General features: G+C 40.7%; 1 protein-coding gene across 2 annotated transcripts in view; it reads right to left on the bottom strand.

Annotated features, from left to right (window-relative positions):
* LOC117826163 (aquaporin-4-like) overlaps positions 1 to 19160 on the bottom strand; it is a 90746-nt gene extending 71586 nt beyond the window's left edge. Inside the window, exon 1 of one of the 2 annotated variants that reach the window (XM_034702043.1) lies at positions 18894 to 19160. Coding sequence is in view for 1 of the 2 variants with exons in the window: in XM_034702045.1 (XP_034557936.1) it covers positions 18894 to 18895 (2 nt within the window). In the remaining variant the exon portion in view is untranslated. The remainder of the gene's footprint in view (positions 1 to 18893) is intronic. The other variant, XM_034702045.1, reaches the window with a different exon arrangement.
* Positions 19161 to 19759: the final 599 nt, after the last annotated feature.

The raw sequence follows: 19759 nt of genomic DNA, 5'->3' as shown, positions 1-19759 counted from the left end.
CTGAGTCACTTGTCTCAGCAAAGATAGTAAGGATGAAAGATGTCTCACTCCTTAACAATTCAACTGCTGATCTTCAAATATGAAGCCAATACAGAAGTGTTTGAAACTGCAGTTCATCAAGCAGCAGAAGCACCGGAGACCACATACACACACACATATACACACACACATTCAAAGAAGTTGATCTTTACAGCAAAAATAAACACCGAAACAGCCTGGTTCAAAAAACGGGTTTTTTTTTTTGGGGGGGGGGGGGCGCCGTTGGCCTAGCGCTCTAAGCATGCCCCATATACAGAGGCCATAGCCCTCATCGCAGAGGTCATAGGTTTGATTCCAGCCTCAACCATCCACTGCATGTCCTCCCCCACTCTCCTCCCCACTCTCCTCCCAACACTTCCTGTCTCTCTTCGGCTGTCCCATCAAATTAAGGCAAAAATATAACTTCAAAAAATAAATAAATAAATAAAAATGTTTTTGGTCTGAATGGCTCATCTGTCTATCAGCACACACTGGGTGGATGTTTTGATAACATATTAGTTAGAAGATATTAATTGAACAAGTTTTGCCGAATCAAAAGGCATGGCTACCTTGATTGACAGGTGGGCACACCATAGCTGTTAGCTCAGAGACTAATAGCCCACCTTAACTCATATTTACTATATATATATAGGTCAACCAAAGTTAGGTTGAGTCAGCATTTCCAATATGGCAGACTATATCCATGTATTGTACTGTCTATGGTCCACACTAGGAATGTCAACAATTAATTGAGTATCAATTAATTGATTGTTAAGGACTTACTCAAACACATTTTTGGTTTCGATTTTCTATCAAGTGGAACAAACATCATGTGGTCTCATATTTCGTTCAGCTATCAGGGAGGTGTTTTAAGTTTAAATAATGTTTCCATGTGAATCAGCTGACTAAAAGTGTTGCACACAGCGGAGACGCTCAGCTGGCGGCTGTTTTTCTCCGCTGCCGGACTGATTATGACCCGGTTGCGCTCCTGGCTGACACCTGACCACGTACACATGCTTATCAGAATCAGAATCAGAATCAGAATCAGAATCAGCTTTATTCGCCAAGTATGCTTGAACACACAAGGAATTTGACTTTGGTAAACTGTGCTCTCTTTGTACAAGGCATAAGAATAGGAATAAGAATAAGAACTACAATAAAAAAATAAAATGAAAATATAATAACAATAACCTTAGCTATAAATACAAAGAAACAACAAATAGCTTGACTAATATGTACAGGCTAAAATAATATGATAAAGTGCAGTGGTGACTTGCAGAGGTAGTTTAACATTATAAAATAGAAGTTAAATAATACAAAAAATAGAAATATGGAATTCTGCTTTGAGAATTGTTGCATTGTGTATCTACATGTATATTTACAGAGAGTATTTATCTGACAGGTGTGACACTGTTATGGTTTAGTGTTCATCAGAGTGACAGCCTGGGGGAAGAAACTGTTCTTATGGCGGGTTGTTTTGGCGCACAGTGATCTGTAGCGCCTGCCGGAGGGGAGGAGTTTGAAGAATTTGTGTCCAGGGTGTGAGGGGTCAGCGGTAATGCTCCCTGCCCGTTTCCTGGCCCGGGACCGGTACAAGTCCTGGATGGGGGGCAGGTCGACACCGATGATTTTCTCTGCAGTCCTTATAGTCCGTTGCAGTCTGTGTTTGTCTAGTTTGGTTGCAGAGCCAAACCAGACAGTGATGGAGGTACACAGAACAGACTGGATGATGGAGGTGTAGAACATGATCAACAGCTCCTGAGGCAGGTTGAACTTCCTGAGCTGACGCAGGAAGTACATCCTCTGCTGGGCCTTTTTTCTGATTGTGTCTATGTGGGAGGTCCACCTCAGGTCCTGGGAAATAGTGGATCCCAGGAACCTGAAAGAGTCAACAGTAGACACAGTGCTGTTCAGGATGGTGAGGGGGGGGAGTGGGGGGGGGCTTCTCCTGAAGTCCACTGTCATCTCTACCGTCTTGAGCGGGTTCAGCTCCAGATGGTTCTGACTACACCAGAGGGCCAGCTGTTCCACCTCCTGTCTGTAAGCAGACTCGTCTCCGTCCTGGATGAGACCGATGACGGTGGTGTCGTCTGCAAACTTCAGGAGTTTCACCGAGGGGTCTCCTGAGGTGCAGTCATTGGTGTAGAGGGAGAAGAGCAGTGGGGAGAGAACACATCCCTGTGGGGCGCCAGTGCTGATGGTCCGGGTGCTGGATTTGATGCTCCCCAGCCTCACCTGCTGTCTCCTGTCCGTCAGGAAGTTGGTGATCCACTGACAGATGGAGGCCGGCACTGTGAGCTGGGTGAGTTTCTGGTGCAGGATGTCTGGTATGATGGTATTGAACGCAGAGCTGAAGTCCACAAACAGGATCCTAGCGTAGGTCCTGGGGGAGTCCAGGTGATGCAGGATGTAGTTCAGACCCATATTGACTGCATCCTCCACCGACCTGTTTGCCCGATAGGCAAACTGCAGGGGGTCCAGCAGGGGGCCTGTGATGTCTTTCAGGTGGCTCAACACTAGTCTCTCGAAGGACTTCATGACCACAGACGTCAGGGCGACGGGCCTGTAGTCGTTGAGTCCTGTGATGGTGGGTTTCTTTGGGACTGGGATGATGGTGGAGCTTTTGAAGCATGAGGGCACTTCACACAGCTCCAGCGATGTGTTGAAGATCTTTGTGAAGATGGGGGCCAGCTGCTCAGCACAGACTCTCAGGCAGGAGGGGGACACGCCGTCTGGTCCTGGAGCCTTCTTGGTCTTTTGTCTCTGGAAGAGCTGGATTACCTCATCTTCACAGATCGTCAGCGCAGGTGGGGGGTCAGAGGGGGGTGGGGAGGGGCTTGTGGGGGGGCCAGGTAAATCAGAGTGTTCGGGTGTGGGGTGTGAAAACCTGCAGTAGAAGCTGTTCAGGTCGTCAGCTAGTCTTTTGTTACCTTCAGGGTGGGGGGAGGGTCTCCTGTAGCTTGTAACTTCACGCAGGCCTCTCCAAACTTCTGAGGGGTCGTTGGCAGAGAAGCTCTGTTTTAACTTCTCAGTGTAGCTCCTCTTAGCTACCTTGATTTCCCTCGTCAGTTTGTTTCTGGCCTGCTTGAACAGGTCCCGGTCCCCACTCCTGTAGGCCTCTTCTTTGGCCTGACGCAGCTTCCTCAGTTGAGGTGTGAACCAGGGCTTGTTGTTGTTGTATGTGCGGAAGGTCCTGGTCTGCACACACATGTCCTCACAGAAGCTGATGTATGAAGTCACAGTGTCAGTGAGTTCATTGAGGTTTCCTGATGCAGCTTCAAAAACACTCCAATCAGTGCAATCAAAGCAGGCTTGTAACTCCTGCTTTGACTCCTCCGTCCACTTCTTCACAGTCCTAACTACAGGCTTAGCCGTTTTTAACTTCTGCCTGTAGGTCGGGATGAGATGAATCAGACAGTGATCAGATAGTCCTAAAGCTGCACGGGGGACAGAGCGATATGAGTCCTTTATTACTGTGTAGCAGTGGTCCAGAGTGTTAGACTCCCTGGTGGGACACTTAATATGCTGTCTGTATTTAGGTAGTTCGTGGGTTAAATTTGCTCTGTTAAAATCCCCGAGAATGATGAGCAGAGAGTCAGGATGTTTTTTCTCCGCGTCTGTAATCTGGTCAGCCAGGTGCTGTAACGCCTCCGTTACGCAGGCCTGAGGTGGGATGTAGACGCCGACCAGAATAAAGGAGGAGAACTCCCGCGGCGAATAGAAGGGTTTGCAGTTTATGAAAAGAGTCTCCAGATTTGGACTGCAGTCTCCAGATTTGGACTGCAAGTCTCCAGATTTGGACTGCAGAAAAGAGAAAAACGCAACAAGTACGAGAGCGCAGTACCAGGGCGACCGTCCGTGGCGCCATCTTGGATTTCAATCCAATCTTTCTCAATAAAAACGAGTTGCAGTAAATCCACATGTTGTAGTCTGAGCCTTCACTTTTATGACTGTGTCCGCAGAGATTATAAGCCTGCTCCACATGTTGATATTCAGCGTGTTTTTGGCATCGTTTTGACATGGAAAACGTTTATGCTTTTTTTAAATGATTAATCGATAATTGATCGTTGACATTTCCAAAGACCGATCACGGATAATACTTTGCAATTTGCATCCCTAGTCCACACACAGCATGAAAACAGGTATGATGATGCCAACAGCGACTAATGAACTCTTTGATGTGTCACGGACTAATTAACGCATCAGCTTTTGTTGACTGTCAACAAACCATGCACCTCAAGATAATGCTATTTTCTTTGATTTATTGCATCCTCTGCTTTCACATAGATGACCCAGAACATGCAGGGCATGATTGTCTCTGCACCACAAGTACATTTACAGAACCAAAATGAATGTGTAGTGCACCTTTTAGAAGAACCTTCTTCAAATTTAGTTGGAGCACTTTGACCAACAGCCATCTTAATAAATCTAATTTATCTTAGTCCTTGAGTGTTAATGGGAGCTTTTTTCTAAGGGGGAAAAATGTAAAATAAATGCAAAACTGAATGTTAGAGTGAAGCCCTCCTGAGTGTGTGCACAAGAAATCCTCGCTGAATATTCTTACTGTTCAAGAAAGAGAAAACAAATTTTCTTTTATCAGCTGCCTTCTGTTATATCTACATGTGATGATGTATGGGGGAAATAAGATAGTGATCAGGGACTTGGGGAGCAGCAGAATGAGGTGGTGCTGGGAGTATCATCACGAAAAGCCTGTCACTGTTCGTGTGGACAAACTGTGTGGGGATGATGGGGGACAAAGGAGGCGATTAGTTGGACAGAGCACTCGTAATACACTCTCTGGGGACCAGTAAGTCGGGCCACTCAATGCTGCAGCCAGGTTCACTGAGCAATTAAGAGAGCTGGGAGAGTCAAAGTGGCTTAGCCTGATGCTCTGCAGCTCTGTGCCAGTGTTGAGAGCAGAGGGTCACTTTCAACCCCTATCAGTCCACCTGTGTGTGTCTTAATGCACCCATCCACGGCAGCCAGACGAGCAGAGAACAGAGCCAAAGGGACAAGTGGGGGCCAGTACGGTACAAGGGAGGAATTATTCTCCCTTTTCCCCATAATTGTGTCTGACATATCCTTTGGCTTCTCTCCCAGATCACTAGCAATACATATATTTTTCTTTATACCCTTGTTAGCACTGGCTCCTTAATGAATTATTTATAGCAGGGAGGGTGAAGGGGGTAGAGAGCATTTCCCTCAGAGTAAACATACCAGTAAAAGGAAAGATGACAGCAATAAAATGATATGAAAGGCGTCATTTGCCCTTTCACTAAAATGGGTTTCAAAGTACTACGGGCTATGCACCGTTCTTGATCTGCAAAAACAGCCATAGTCTTTAGCAGTATGATTCCCAGGAAACGTTTTCTCCGTGTGAAATTGTAGCAGAGTATCTCTGTGCCTTTTGGTATAAATGCAATCATAATTCATTTATGATGCACAATCAATTGATCTTAACTGTAATAATCCTAGCTGTTGCATCAATGCAATTGATTGATTGAAAGCCTCTCATTTTTGAATGCGATTTGACCTCCATGGTGAAGGACATCAAGACAGCTTAAAACTGCAACAACAATTGCACGTTGCTCCCATTTTCTTGTGTGCAAGTATCAAATATTTCCCATGACTACCCAGGTAGCAGAACCACAGAACCAGAGATACAAGCCTTACTGTACTGGAAGCATTTTAACAGTAGGGCCCAGAGACAACCCTACAAAGACTCTTTTTGTTTAATTTGCTTTTTTTCCACCAGTCTGCAAGACAAGCAAGATTACAAGAATGAAGGCAGTGATGCCTTGAGGGAGCACAATTTCCAACGTACCAGCAGCACATTCATGAGCACTCTCTCACCTAAAGGTCCTCTGAGAAATCTGTGCTCCAATTTACAGCTTCAGCAAGAATGTGAGAAATAACTGTCCTGAAATTAGGAATCAAGCTCTTTGTTATTTCAGGAGAAAGTCACAGCTTCATTGGAAAGGGCTCAGGGTCGAAACTGAACAGCACTCAGCCGCTCTCCTTCTCTCTGAGAATATATATGTTCCGAAGACTTCATTTACAGTCAGTCTTATTAATTCTTAAGTCCTCTCAAAGACGTTCACACATGAGGCTGAATTACTCTCACACATATGATTATGCATGAGGTTTTTGCTCATTGAGACATATTTGCTTGCAGAGTTCCAGCGTGTCTGTTTGGTGAGAGAGGGCAGCAATAGGTCAAAGCAGAGTGCCTGTTAATTGAAGTTGTACATAATAAAAGAAGGAGCTAGGGGATGGGAGGGGGGATCTGTTCATTAATAATTGATCAAAGAGCCGTTAAATTGAAATGTGTTTGCATCAATTAATCATCCCCCCACATGCCACTAATCAGCCTTTTCCATTGCAGCATCATAGCGTTCCTGCCGACTCCAACAGTTGTGCAGAGACTCGGCCATCATTCATCATGTCTGACTTTGCTCTTAAAGCTGGCCTCTAGTCTGTGACACAGTGATTAAAACTGTATTGCCACTGAGCGCTACAGGCTTTACTCACAATCTCCTCAGAAAATTGGCCGCAGCCTGTGTACAGTGTGAAACCTGATTACCATGTTTCTTGGAGTTATTGATATTCTTTGAACTTTACCAGGGTGGCGAGGCGTTGTGCAGCAGTCTGCGGCGACACTTTGAGCACTCCAAATGTTCAGCTCAATCACTGTCAGGCTTTACAATTACCTGTTTTTTAGGGGGAGGACACCCATTAGCAGTCTGTGAACACAGCAAAATAGAATTTAAAAGAGTGACTCTAAAGATGACTTAATTAAAGCTCATGTTTGGAGTAAGCATTATTATGAGTGGCTTTTCAGATATCTTAGCGGTTTCTTCTGTATCATCTGCATATGTATAAAATGAATGCAGATATGTAAAGGTAGGGCCCTATGAAATCAGTTTAATTTTTTTTCAAATTCCGTTTTTTACATTTTAATTTTTTGAAATTCATTTTTTTTACCCTTTACACTTATTTTACCACCATATAGTGTGTGCTTTTTGTGTCAGTGCATAAAATGTCCATTAATCTAATGCAAAAATCCTTAAATGTATTGATGCAACACATCATTACACAACTTTGGCCAGTATTTTAAGTCAAAACATAATGGTGTAACATAATGTACCAAAAAGTGCTATAAGTACAAAGTGCTTATAATTTTACATGGTTACAAGTAAAAGAAATAACTGAATGTAAACACAAGTCTATTTCAGTTGTTTTGTCCATTTCAGCTCATCATAAGTGATTGCCTTAGGACAAGTATTCTAATAGTAGGAAAAGCTAGTCCGTGTGAGGTACCATCTCTCTCCATTTTGGTTTCCCACTGCCCAGTGACATCACGAGGAGAAGGAATGTTTGTCTGGGGAAATGTTTCTGGGGACCGCTCATTCGTGGCACGATCCATGCATCTCATCACAAACACTCACTCGCCCCCTCCCGACATACACAACATGTCGAAGCGGCCATCAGAAACACCGGCTAAGTCTGCGAAAAAAACAATGATGACAGCATTTCAGTCACATTAAGTCAATTTCTGCGACATTCTGCATTTAACAGTAGATTCCGTTTTTATTGGTCAATTCTGTGATTGCGTGAAGGCGGAAATCATAGGGCCCTATAAAAGGTAATGCTCAAAAAAAGCAAAAATTTGCAAAAATGTGGATTATTTGCAAGTACTTTCAAAAAGCAAACAAGCAGGACATTTTTTGGAGAAAAAAAAAGTGAAAAAAAATTCACAAGAGAATAATTTTGCCTCTCCACTGAAACTTCTGATAAGCTTTGAGCTTTCAGGAGTTCAAAACACAAAGATTGACACATTCCAGACTAGTCAACACAGCAAACAGGGATTACAGCTGCTCAATTCACGGGCTGCAGCCTTTAAAGGGCGCATTTCAAGATCAACTGCGGCGTAGTGGCACATCAGAGGCTGTCCCATATTGAGGGCTCCTTCAAAGATGTCCAACGAATACATCCTACTTTGCCCAGGCTATAAAGGATGCAAAAGATGCATCCTGCGAGGCCCGACTCAAAGGAGGTGGGAAGCGCTCAAGTGGCCGAGTAATACACTTTAAATGTAAGCTATCGGTTTCAACTCAATCACACAGCTGGCAGCTTTTGAGGTTGCTAGGCCACAGGAGCAGTACTAAGTTATATGAGGGCAGGAACAGCCAGTGATGTAAACTTGTTCCTTTGTAGATATCATAGTCAGGATACAGTTCCAGTCTGGAGTGGCATTATGCATCACACTGTAAAAAGAGAAATGGATGACAACAGCTCCCCAAAAGTGAAGCTAGAGCTAGCCAACAGCATTTGGTCCTCATTCATGTTAAGGTTCACATGCCCACATGCCTTGGCTGGTTACGCATTGCTCTGGTCCAGTGGTTATATATCAGACACAACCTACATACAACTTTATCTCCATTTTCTACAGCAAAATACAGCAAAACCACGTTGTGCTACGAGATGCTATCTGTCATCTATGCTTGTTTACATCCAGTTCGAAGAGCATTATAGCATCATGGCTATCAATGGAAGCTTCAGCCCCGATAGTGGAAGGTGGCTGCACTTCAACTTGGAGACAACAGATAAGCGGCATTTCAGGCCTACAATAATAAAAATATGAATAACTTGTTGAGCTCCGTTGTAATGTTGGTGTGGTGTTCATTTCAATACACAGACCACTGCTGACTCTCTGTGAAACTATTCTTTGCTGAAAACAGTGAATGTATTACTGTCATGCTCTTTTTTTAATTGTAGGTGTTATTGCCAAACACTGTTTGACGGTGTAATTTGTTTTTTGATCATTATACAAAATCATCCTGCTGTGGAGGGCAAAGGCTTTTTTATTCATTTTTGTCCAATTGAAGGGATGATTAATTCTGTGAGATTACACTTATATTAGCTGTCAAGTATCCTTATGTAATTTATATCATTTATTTGGAAAAATGGTTGTGGTGCAACTAGCACAGCAGAAAACTGTTCCTTTGCCCGCATCGAGAAAGATACACATCTACAGTTAATATTGCTATTACATTGTATTTTTATCTGACATAGCTTTTCTCAATGCTAACCCTAGTCATCTGAGGATAAGATTATTACAAATGTGATGTGTTCCAAAGAGTCACCTTCATCTGATCTGCCTAGTTCAGAGCCCACATCTTTAATTAGGATAAAAGTACAAACTGATGCCTTTTTATATTTACTACATCAATGAACATCCAGGTTAATCCAAGAAGGGATTACCTCTACCAACTGAGATTGACCAGTCATGTAATAAACTTGCAGGTAAGGTGACTCAGCTTAAATGGCCTGTGTAGTTACAGTACATGATGGTCTAGCCAATAGACACAATAGTCAGTCCCACTAAGCTGTGTTAGGAAATGTCCCCATCATCTTTATTTAAAGTTTAATATCTCCGGGCTGTGTCTTGCGTCCGGAACTGTTGACATGAAAATGATCAATGACAGTAGATCAGCCCCTTGGGAAGTGAAAGATACACATCACATGATTAATGGCTTTGCCAGCTGTCATGAACTATACTGGACCAACACTGTGAAGGCTTCATAAATCATAAGTCTTCTGACACATGAAGTTTTTGTGCACTTTATAAAAGCAAACATTTGGATGCGTTTGCTTCTTTATTTCTGTATTACTCTCAGGAACATAACAGAATCCATTTTGCATCCAATTTGTCTGTTTATAGTCACTGTATTCTGTTGACAGTGCTGCTGCTGTGAAATGCCTCCAGCCTGATGATGAATTAAACATGAAATTTAAGAGTACAAATAAGATGTCCCTCAGGAAAGTCTGTCATGCGCTGTCATGGGCTAATGAATGTCTCTTAAACCTGCATTAAGTGTTTACCACATGAGAGAAGAAAGACTCCACAACAAATTTACAGCAACACAGCCCTGATATACCATCAGCTTATCAAGTGCCCAGGGCTACAGCATTAGTATGAAATTGGCTTGCACACACATCCAACACACATGCAGCAACATGGGCATCCCATCAGAGCTCTTTTTTTCTCTCTACCTGTCAAAAGTAAGCTGAATATTAATTTACTTTTCAGCTGTAGTTTAGCACTTGAACACTTGAGACAAATATCACTGGATCCCCTTGGTGACATTATGAAGGAGCCAGGAAACACACAGCTGGTTTTGGTTTGGTTTGCTCACACATGATGGTCTTTTGACGATAGAAATGAGGTTTAATCCTACAAGTCCTATAGATTTTTTCTCTTCCTAATACTACTTTCATTCTTACATTATGGCTGTTACAAAGTGTCGCTCCAGTATCAGGGCAATAACAAATGTTTTAAGTAATTACTAGTATTACATTCTCTGATAAATCTCAAGTCTTAAAATATGAAGCTCATGCGGAATTGCTAAAAACTGCAGTTCATTGATTGCCACTTGAGGCTGAATGCAGAAACACCAGAAACCACATACACACCCATCATAATGAGCAATAATTAACATGTTTACAGCCTGGTTCAAAAAACAGTTTGGGTCTGAATAGCTATTTTATATATTGGCACACACTGTACTGGGATTTAATAATTTCATAACTGTGTTTTTAAGATATTAAACTTACAGCTTTTGCCAAAATTAGGGCATGTCTGACTTGATTGACAGGCGGGCTCCCTGTAGCTGTTGGCAAAAAGGCTAAAGGTCTGCCTCTTTACTTCACATTAGCTCGAACAAGGTTAGGTAGTTGTGTTTAGCAAAATGACTAGTCTGTCAAATGCATTATTCATATTTCATACTATAGGCCCATAATACTGGTAATATGTTGTAGCACTGCCGCCCATCATCAGCCAGAGCTGTAGCTTGGTAATGGCTTCTACCATAATGCTCTACTACTTGAATGTAAACAGGTACACATGACTGATGGCGTCTTGCAGTGCACCATGGTTTGCCAGTATTTTATATAACCAACCAGAACAATGAATAACCAGCACAGACATGTGAACATTAACCTGCATGGAGATCCAAAGACTGGTGGTGCTGGCTCTGCGAACTTTAGCCACTATGCAAACCTACTGACGTTGTTCACCTGTAGACTGTGATCCTGTGTTTTGCTGTGTTGAATTCATTGTGCTCAATTTTGATTGTTTTCTTACCTTTGGACTAGTTTGTAATTCTTAATTTTAATTTACGTTTTAACAAACAACCAATGTGTCACATTGGAAAATTGTTAACTGGTTCATAGAACAACAAAAAGGAAACCTTATCGTTATCATTAAGTCAATTAAATTTGTAAACATAATCAAATAGTTTGATTTTGTCCACATAATAACAATCAGCAGTAGAGGTAGTTTCCTTTCTGAGGAATTGGAGGCCACTTAATCTTACGGCTCAAAGTAGATGTTTTTTCTCTCTCACTAATCTCAACAATATTTTTGATACAAAATCTAAAATAACTCCTGTTTTCTTATTTTGGTATATTTGGGTCTGATGAATAGCTGTGGTTAGTCCTCACTGCTGTGACAAATGTAATGCATTTCCTATGGCTGCTTCACAATAAGTTAAGAGCCATTGCAGTTGTATGTGGTTAAAGTGAAGCAACAGCAGTAGAAAATCTAGCATGTGCATTAACAGACACTTAATATGGCTCTCATGTAAAGAGAGTGACAATAAACACTGAGGCTGTAATCAGTGATGTTAAATTACATGCTGTGTTGGTTCCTGTGAATCCTTTCAGCACATGAAGGCAATTTGAATTCAGCCACGCACTGTTGGACTTCACCACTAACGGTGAAAACTACTGAACAGAGAGCTAATTACTGAATGTTTATATGTTGCTTTTGCAGAAAAATGTCAAATATGAATAGCATAATTAGAAAAGGGGTTAATACAATGGAGATTTTGAATATTTTAAGTGAAGTGTGAGGAGAGGTACAAGACCTATTGATTCATGTAATCAAAAATAGCACTTCAGAAAGCAATCAAAGTCGGGCGCAAGTCACTTTTTGCAAGTCCAAATGAAGTCTCAAGTCTCTGGTCACGAGTCCAAGTGAAGTCTCAATTCTCTGAGGGCCAAGTCTATGGTGAACCAACCAAATACAAATCTTTCTAATTTTAATAAGGCTAGAAAATGAACCCTCAAACTACAGTGGTGGAAAAAAAGTTTTTGGACACCCCATGCATTTGTGAAATATTGCAATGAGAATCACTCTTAGGTCTTCAAGTGCAATTTCTTTTAGTACAGTCACAGCCAGGTTTATTTGTTTTTTGTTCAGTCTTGAACACATTCTCTGTTATTTGTTGACTTTGGTACCAACAATGTTGAGAACTGACATATTGAAACTGTCAAGAATTTAGTTTTGTTACTTTTTCCTGTAAACAATAAACAAAAAAAACATTATTTGTATTTGCTTGTGTCTGTCTAATGCTTGAAACATGCTTTTTCCACAAATATTTCATGAACATTTTTGAGATTGTGTAACATTTTAAGGGTGTCCAAAAACTTGTTTCCACCACTGTTTGTGTGAATCTTATAGTTCAAAATTCTGTGTGGGAGAGGAAACCCCCAAACCCCCTTAACTGTAAATGAACAGGTGATGTTGTATTGAATTTAATTAGCAATTTATTAATAAAAAAAAAAAAAATCTTTAACGTGAGATTGCCCTTTCTATGATTATCTGATCATAAAAAAAAAACAGTATAAATTACTTCTTAATGGCAGGTGATGCTTGAAAGTGGATGGCCACTATCAGACTGTCACGCCAGTATCCCCATGTACCACTCTCATGATGCATTTCAAACAGAACGCCAGTAGTCTTGCATTACATGTACATTTACTGCTCAAAATGTATACATTTTTGTCTTTAGAATATTGATGTAAATCAAGTAACGCTTTTCTCTTCCATCTTTCATTGAAGTTATGGACGAGGGACCACTAAGGGAATCAGGAACAAGTGGTAACCTCCAGCCACGAAAATTGAAGCTAATGCAGAAGTGTTAAAAACTGCAGTTTTTCGAGTGTCCACTTGAGGCTGGCTCCAGAAGTACCTGAAACCACATACACGCAAATTCAAAAAAGCTGATCTTTACAACTGGAATAAAAATGTTTACGGCCTGGTACAAAAAAAAACGAGTGTAGTCTGGATAGCTCTCTCGATCAGCACACACTGTAATGGGGTGAATTTTTTTCTAACGCGGCAATTTCAAAGATATTTAGATTATTAGTTTTCCATTATGGAGAGACACAGCTGACTTGATTGACAGGCGGGAACACTGTAGCTGTTGGCTAGGAGGCTCAAAGCCCGCCTCTTTACGTCACACTAGCTCGACAGCAGTTAGGTTGAGTTCAGCATTTCTAATATGGCACCCACCATTGGCTTCAAAACAGCACTTCAGAAACAGATAGGTGACGTCACGGATGCTACATCCATTATTTATATAGTCTATGATCAGGACACAAGTCTAGCGATCGGCACACTGCTGACCCCTTTAACGGCAACTTTGTGATCAAGGCGCTGCTGCATTTGTGAGACACTTTCTCTCTTTCTGATAATGATAAACTTGAAACACTGCTCTTTTCCATTGTTCCTGCATCCAACAAGGACCAGTATGCTGCCATATGGTCACCATAACTCTGCTTAATGGCTGGATTAGTAAGACAGGTCACCCAGGGTGTGTATGATTACACATCAACCCACCATTCACATATATGGATGCATAAGTTCATTACTCAAACATGTATCCATGCCTCTACATAGGTACAGAGGACAACAACAGGAGGGAGAAGTGAGGAAACAGGAGAGCGATAGAGGTCAGAAGTAATAGAATATTGAACCTTTGCTAACACTTTACAACAGTGAGACCATTACAATTATGATTGCCATCATTAGCTTAATATCTCCTCCTCCATCCTGCCCAGGATGATCTGCAGCGCTATTGAGATCTATCAGCCTCAGTCCCATTGGGAGTGCATGAACATATGGTGAATTTAATGATGTGGAATAAAAATTTTAAAAATGAAAATATCTCTATAAATCTTATATAACTGCTTACCTGACCATGTTTCTGGTTGTGCATGGCACTTCTATAAAAACTGACAAGTATAAAGAGAGGATTTTGATCTAAATGCTAACATTCCTGCACAAGCCAGCGATATCATTTATCTCTTTTTTATGTCTTGATTTAATTCATTCAATCTGTAGCTTTAAGTTTACCCTCAACATTTCTTGAATATTACAGTGCCTGGAAATGTTTAAGTATGCAGACATCTTTTAAAAGCATCCTTTCTTGTGTTAAAGCCCTAATGAAAATGTGCCAGGTTCTCAGCAGTGCAAGGTTACCTATCAAACCATCTCCTCCATCCCATTCTCAACCCAAACTGCATGTTTGTGTGAATTTGACAGGTCTTCGATTTTAATCTAACATAGCAAGGTCAGCCCACAATGAAGAGCGGCTCCCATCACTGAGTGCATCTGCAGAAATATTTGCCAATGCCAAGAGGCAAAACAAAACAAAAACATTGGAAAGACATCACAACATCAAATAAAGGGAGTCAAAAGCTGCAAATTCCACTCTGTGACCTGGAAAATAATACAAGATGGCTGAAAATTGGTATATTGACAGAATTTTTGACAACTGTATCCATTTCATATGCCCATGACTTTTTTCAGGTGAATTTGAGTCACGGTTTTCTTTGGTTCATGTTTTTACCTGCATATTTTGAATCCTTTGCTATCGACTTGTGACATGTGCAGGTTATACTCAATGTTATCTTTTGGCGAGAACACGCTAGGCAAGGAGCAGGACCAGCTATGATAAGCATGTATGGAAAATGGATTGATGACAGGATGCAGGGGAGTCTCCCTGGAGATGTATCCGTCATAGGAATGTCAGTCAATCTGTCTTTACCAATGTGTGGGGCTGCTATCATCCCAAACATACGAGTGTGTGTGTGTTTGTTTGTTTGTTTTTTTACATTACAGGTTGGAGAGGAGAAGCTTGTTGGTGTGGATCTTATACTGAATTGGCTGTTTGTGCAGCTAGCATATACAGCCAGCAGCATAAAAGCAAAGATGAGTAGCAGGCATATATGAACTTATCACCAGGAGCAGAAGTACTGTAGGTAGCACAGTCAGCAGTGTAGATAAGCACATAAACATCTCAACACAGCCAAGGCAATGATGCATGTTGGCAGGAGATTATTTGCTGCAGAAAACAATTTGACATTAAAACATGTCTTCAAACTGGCTTCAATATTTGAGGTTAAGTGCTAATGGAAAGATCAACAAATAAGAGTTCAAGAACCAGCAGAAGCAACAAAGAGGAGTGACATAAAAAACACAATTATTCTTCCACAAGGTGCAATTATTTCCTCCACAAAGCCACCCTGCAGTTACACAATTGGACTCATACGGGCTAAGCTTTCTTATGAAAAAGCAACACGAGCAGTGGAGATAGTGTAGTGTTACATCAGCTAATGAGCAAGGCAGCCCTGAAAGCTTGCACAGGCCCGGCAGTATCAAAGGGGGCTTTGGATGTATATTTCAGCCAGCAGAGTAGATGATGAGGGAGTGTGGCTGTGCAGTTTAAGTTGTCTGCCTAAACTGGCTTGAAGGCTTCTCAATTGATGTAAAAAAGAAATCAGAGACGGAAGTGTCCCAATTTTGAAAAAGACCAATTTTCTATGGCTGAAGGCCTATTTATTTCCCATGAGTTACAAGTATTTCTTGCAGTCTTTTTAGTTAGCTTTAGCCTAACCTACCCTTACCAGGAGACTCTGATCCAGATGATACCAAATGACTAGCTTTATTCCTAAAATGATCTGTTTCTCCACACTAGGCTGTTCAATTTTATTGTTATCCTGTAAGACAGAAACTTTCAGACCATTACTTGGAGATACCAGCTCTTGCAGCACTACACTCCTCCATGTGAGGGATGTCCAAAGTATTTGGACATATCCAAGCATTTAACAATGAAAAAGGTCTTACTATCAGAGGTCTTGGAAAAATACAAAATAAAAGGCTGTAATCATCACAATTATGTGTCCAGCAGCTGACATTGAAAGAGTGTTATTGTGAGTGAAAGAGCCAGGGCACAACATCCTCATTTAATGCTGTGTCTCAGGCTGTGAACAGCAAGGCATGACCCTTTGATTACACCAGAGACGAGGACAAAGGCAATCAAAAGAAAAAAAGGAAAAAAAAACAAACTCTTCCACCGCTGTGATTAATTCTGCAGGAGCCGAGGCTTCCCAATGCTTTTTTGATCATATCAGATAATTTCTGTCAGAGTGGCTCCCAAAATAAATAAATCAATAAAACGTTAAATGAAAAAATAAAAAACAGCCCAAGCACCATTAGGTAACAGGGGAAGGAAGGGGGTTCAATCTTGTGAGATAAAACAATCCTCATGGGACACCAGATTTTTTGGAATCTGTTGGCAGCTGGCTTACAGAGTAACTAAAGTTCAATGATTATATTTCATATTACAAGTGGATGCTACATGGACTTCATTTTAATCCATTCCATCAATTATATGTTTGACGGTTCTAAAATACTTTCATGTTGTAAACTAGTTCATTATCCAGCTTTCTTGGTAAACACCAGGCTGTGTTAAATATTTTATTCTGATTGGTCAAAACCCAATGGCAACCCCTTGGCAATGGTAATTAAGTCTGAACAAAAAGAGCCACACCAGAGACAGCCAGATCACACACGTCATATCAAATCAGTCCGTAGAAAAAGAGTCAGGCACATTTACTTCTGCTTGTTGAAACTGAGGCAAAACCATTAGTGGAAAAGACTTTGAACTCTTGAACTTTTGATAACATTAGTGAATGATACCTGTTGATATTCATGCATGATGAGCCTAGTGTGAATTCTCGCTGGGATTGTGGAATTTTTGTGCTATTGATCCTGGTGGTGATTGTGAACCATGTGATTTTTCGATATAGCTCAACTTTCTTGAGCTAGCTTTTTTTTTTGTTTCTTTTATTTTTATTACAAAGTGAAAAATTAAGTTCATATTGGTGCATTTATTTTTCTGACGTTATGCTCCTTTAAGTACCAAGTGATTTTCTGTTAAATTATTCTTACATTTCAATACAGCTGTTTAAACGTGACTCGTGTTTGTGTTTATTAATTTCCCACAAAGCTCCCGAGCCGGACCTCTAGCCTCGTACTAAGTCATATGAAACACGTCTTAATTCTAATATAATTTCATACGTGTTACAAAAAGTGGCGAGCTAGCCAGGAGCTGGGTTGGAAATTAACAAACATATATACTGCATTGACTTGAAACTTGAAACCATGGAGGTTGTTATGCAAGAGTCAATCAAAGTTCCAAACTCAGTTATAGTTATAGAAACATCTAAGGGTGCAGAGTGTGAGAATGTTTCTGTTCAGTTGGGCAACAAAAACCTATCCCTGGGAGACCCATTTTACCTAGGATACACTAACTTGACTGTTGAAATGTTTAGCTTGATGTTTGTTTGTGCTGGAAGACAGCAGACTATAATCCGCAGCCATGGTAGCGCTACCAACTGTGGGTCCAGAGGGTCTCATTTTTTATCAGTACATAATTATCAAATCGTCTTTGATTCAATATTTAGTGTCTAATTGTTTATGACTTTGGTCGGTAGCTGGCTAATAAACAGGATAATTAATGATAAATGGCCTTGACGGAAAGCTGTGGGGGGGTCTTGTCTTCTCACCCTGAAGGATTTTTCATTTACATATCCACCCATTGACCATGCATTATCCCTTACAAATTATATTTGACTGCATACATGACTTGACTACATAAGAAAATTAAGATTGTGTTCATAAAAAAGCATCAGGACAAAATAAAAGCACAGAATATGCTCTTGAAAACATTCTTAGTCTACACTGCCTTCTTTGCAGGCAGATAAAAGAATAAACAGAAATTCACAACAAAAGGAAAATAGAGGTGGAAGTTCAGCGATGCGCTAAGATAAAAGCAGGCCATGTTGCATCTTTCTAAATAAAACATTTGAATGAGATAATAAGTGTACTTGGAGATAGGAGAACAAGAGTTTAAGGTAATCCGAAGCAATGCAAGAGACAATTTGAGGGTTACCTCCAAACATCACATCCACAATAACAACATGAACACAGGGTGTATTCATATTTAAAGTGGCTGGTATATTAAATTAGACTATATGTACATTACATTTGATCAAAATCCCTCATCAGTTGAACATTTTTGCTCATAATTGTACAAATTGATAATTAAGAAATGTTTGCACTAACTCCCCAGCTTTGTGTCCATGCTTGTTTTAACTCTCAAAACTCAATCCACTGAAGACACAGACCAAGGCTGATGCTGTAGAGCCTGACACTTAAGCTCCTCTCATATTTCACAGCTCAATACTAGAAAGCAAATGACCAGTGTAGTCTTACGAGAAGATGATGAATGCTCAGACTAGAGATAATACTGAAGACGGATGGATTTTTTTTATGTTGTTGAAAGAGGTTGTCTAGCCTACATCTAGTGATATTTTAAAAAAGATTGCATACATACAGTCCCTTCAGCAATACAAAAAAAAAAAAACATAATACTGTAAGGTAATATATACAGTAAGGTTTGGATCAGATACTCTGGTGTTGAAGATCCCCAGTGACTACAAACAATATGACAAGTAATATCACCACTCTCAAACCAGCTTCGACTACTAGGTTAAGCAAGCAACTTCTACAATTAAAATACAACTCATGGTCACTAAATGGTATCTGTGGGTTTACAGAATACTGCAGCTGTGTGCCAAAGCGACATAAAGTAGATGGCCCAACGAAGCCATGCTTTTAGCCCGAAGCGCACACCACATGACGCATTTGGATTGCTTTTACGCAGACGTCTATTACTTACATTATTGTCGTTGCTCGCCCAGGCAGCCCTCTTCTCAATCTTCCTTCTGCACACGTGTTTCCTCCATTTTTGTCATCAGTGTATCCACTAGGTCAGGCTCGATTTGGTTATCGTTTATTTATTTCTAACAAACAAGGAAGTTCGACATCTGTATATGTAGACTGCATCTAATATAATATAGAAGAAAAAAAACCCAAACTAAAGTGGTAAGATAAGATTTATGAGGTGGCGTCCTGAGCCTTTTGATTGGCTCAAGACCCTTCTGGCCTCTCCCTCCCCATGGCCGTGGGAAGTAGGGGTGCTGAGGGTGCTGAGGGTGCTGCAGCACCCACTGTTGGAAAAGGCATCACCCAATTTTTTTCTAGATGCATAAATAAGTTGAAACAAATACATTAATTAACACAATAAATCAGTTTTTTTCATTGTATTATTTTCTGAAAATGTAATGCCTGAGGAAGATTTGAGAAATAATTATAGCAATTTTAAATAATTATTCATTTTAAAATAACCAGATGCATGGGCCCTCTGTGTGTGCCTGCTTAAAGACTAAACGTATTTGGATAAGTTCTGTTCAATGCGCTTTACTGCCCTTTGGGCCTGTTTTACCAGGTTTGGCTTGTATGCTCTTTGCTGTACAACGGGGTATGGAAGTTGCAATTTGCGAATTTATAATGAAAAGTTCTCTTGAATGCTTGTATTCAAACCAGATAAATAAAAATAAAATGTATGTGCACTATAGCCTATCAGTTGCATACATAACCTAAATGCAAAAAGAAAAAAAAATTGCAGGTCTTACTACAGCACCCCCAACTTAAAGCCACTTCCCACGGCTCTATTCCTCCCTGTCACTTTGTGGAGAAATAGTG

This window comes from Notolabrus celidotus, chromosome 15 (genome assembly GCF_009762535.1).
Source record: "Notolabrus celidotus isolate fNotCel1 chromosome 15, fNotCel1.pri, whole genome shotgun sequence".
Taxonomy (NCBI): domain Eukaryota; kingdom Metazoa; phylum Chordata; class Actinopteri; order Labriformes; family Labridae; genus Notolabrus; species Notolabrus celidotus.
The sequence above is the reverse complement of the archived record's forward strand: the minus strand, read 5'-3'. Positions and strand labels throughout refer to the sequence as shown.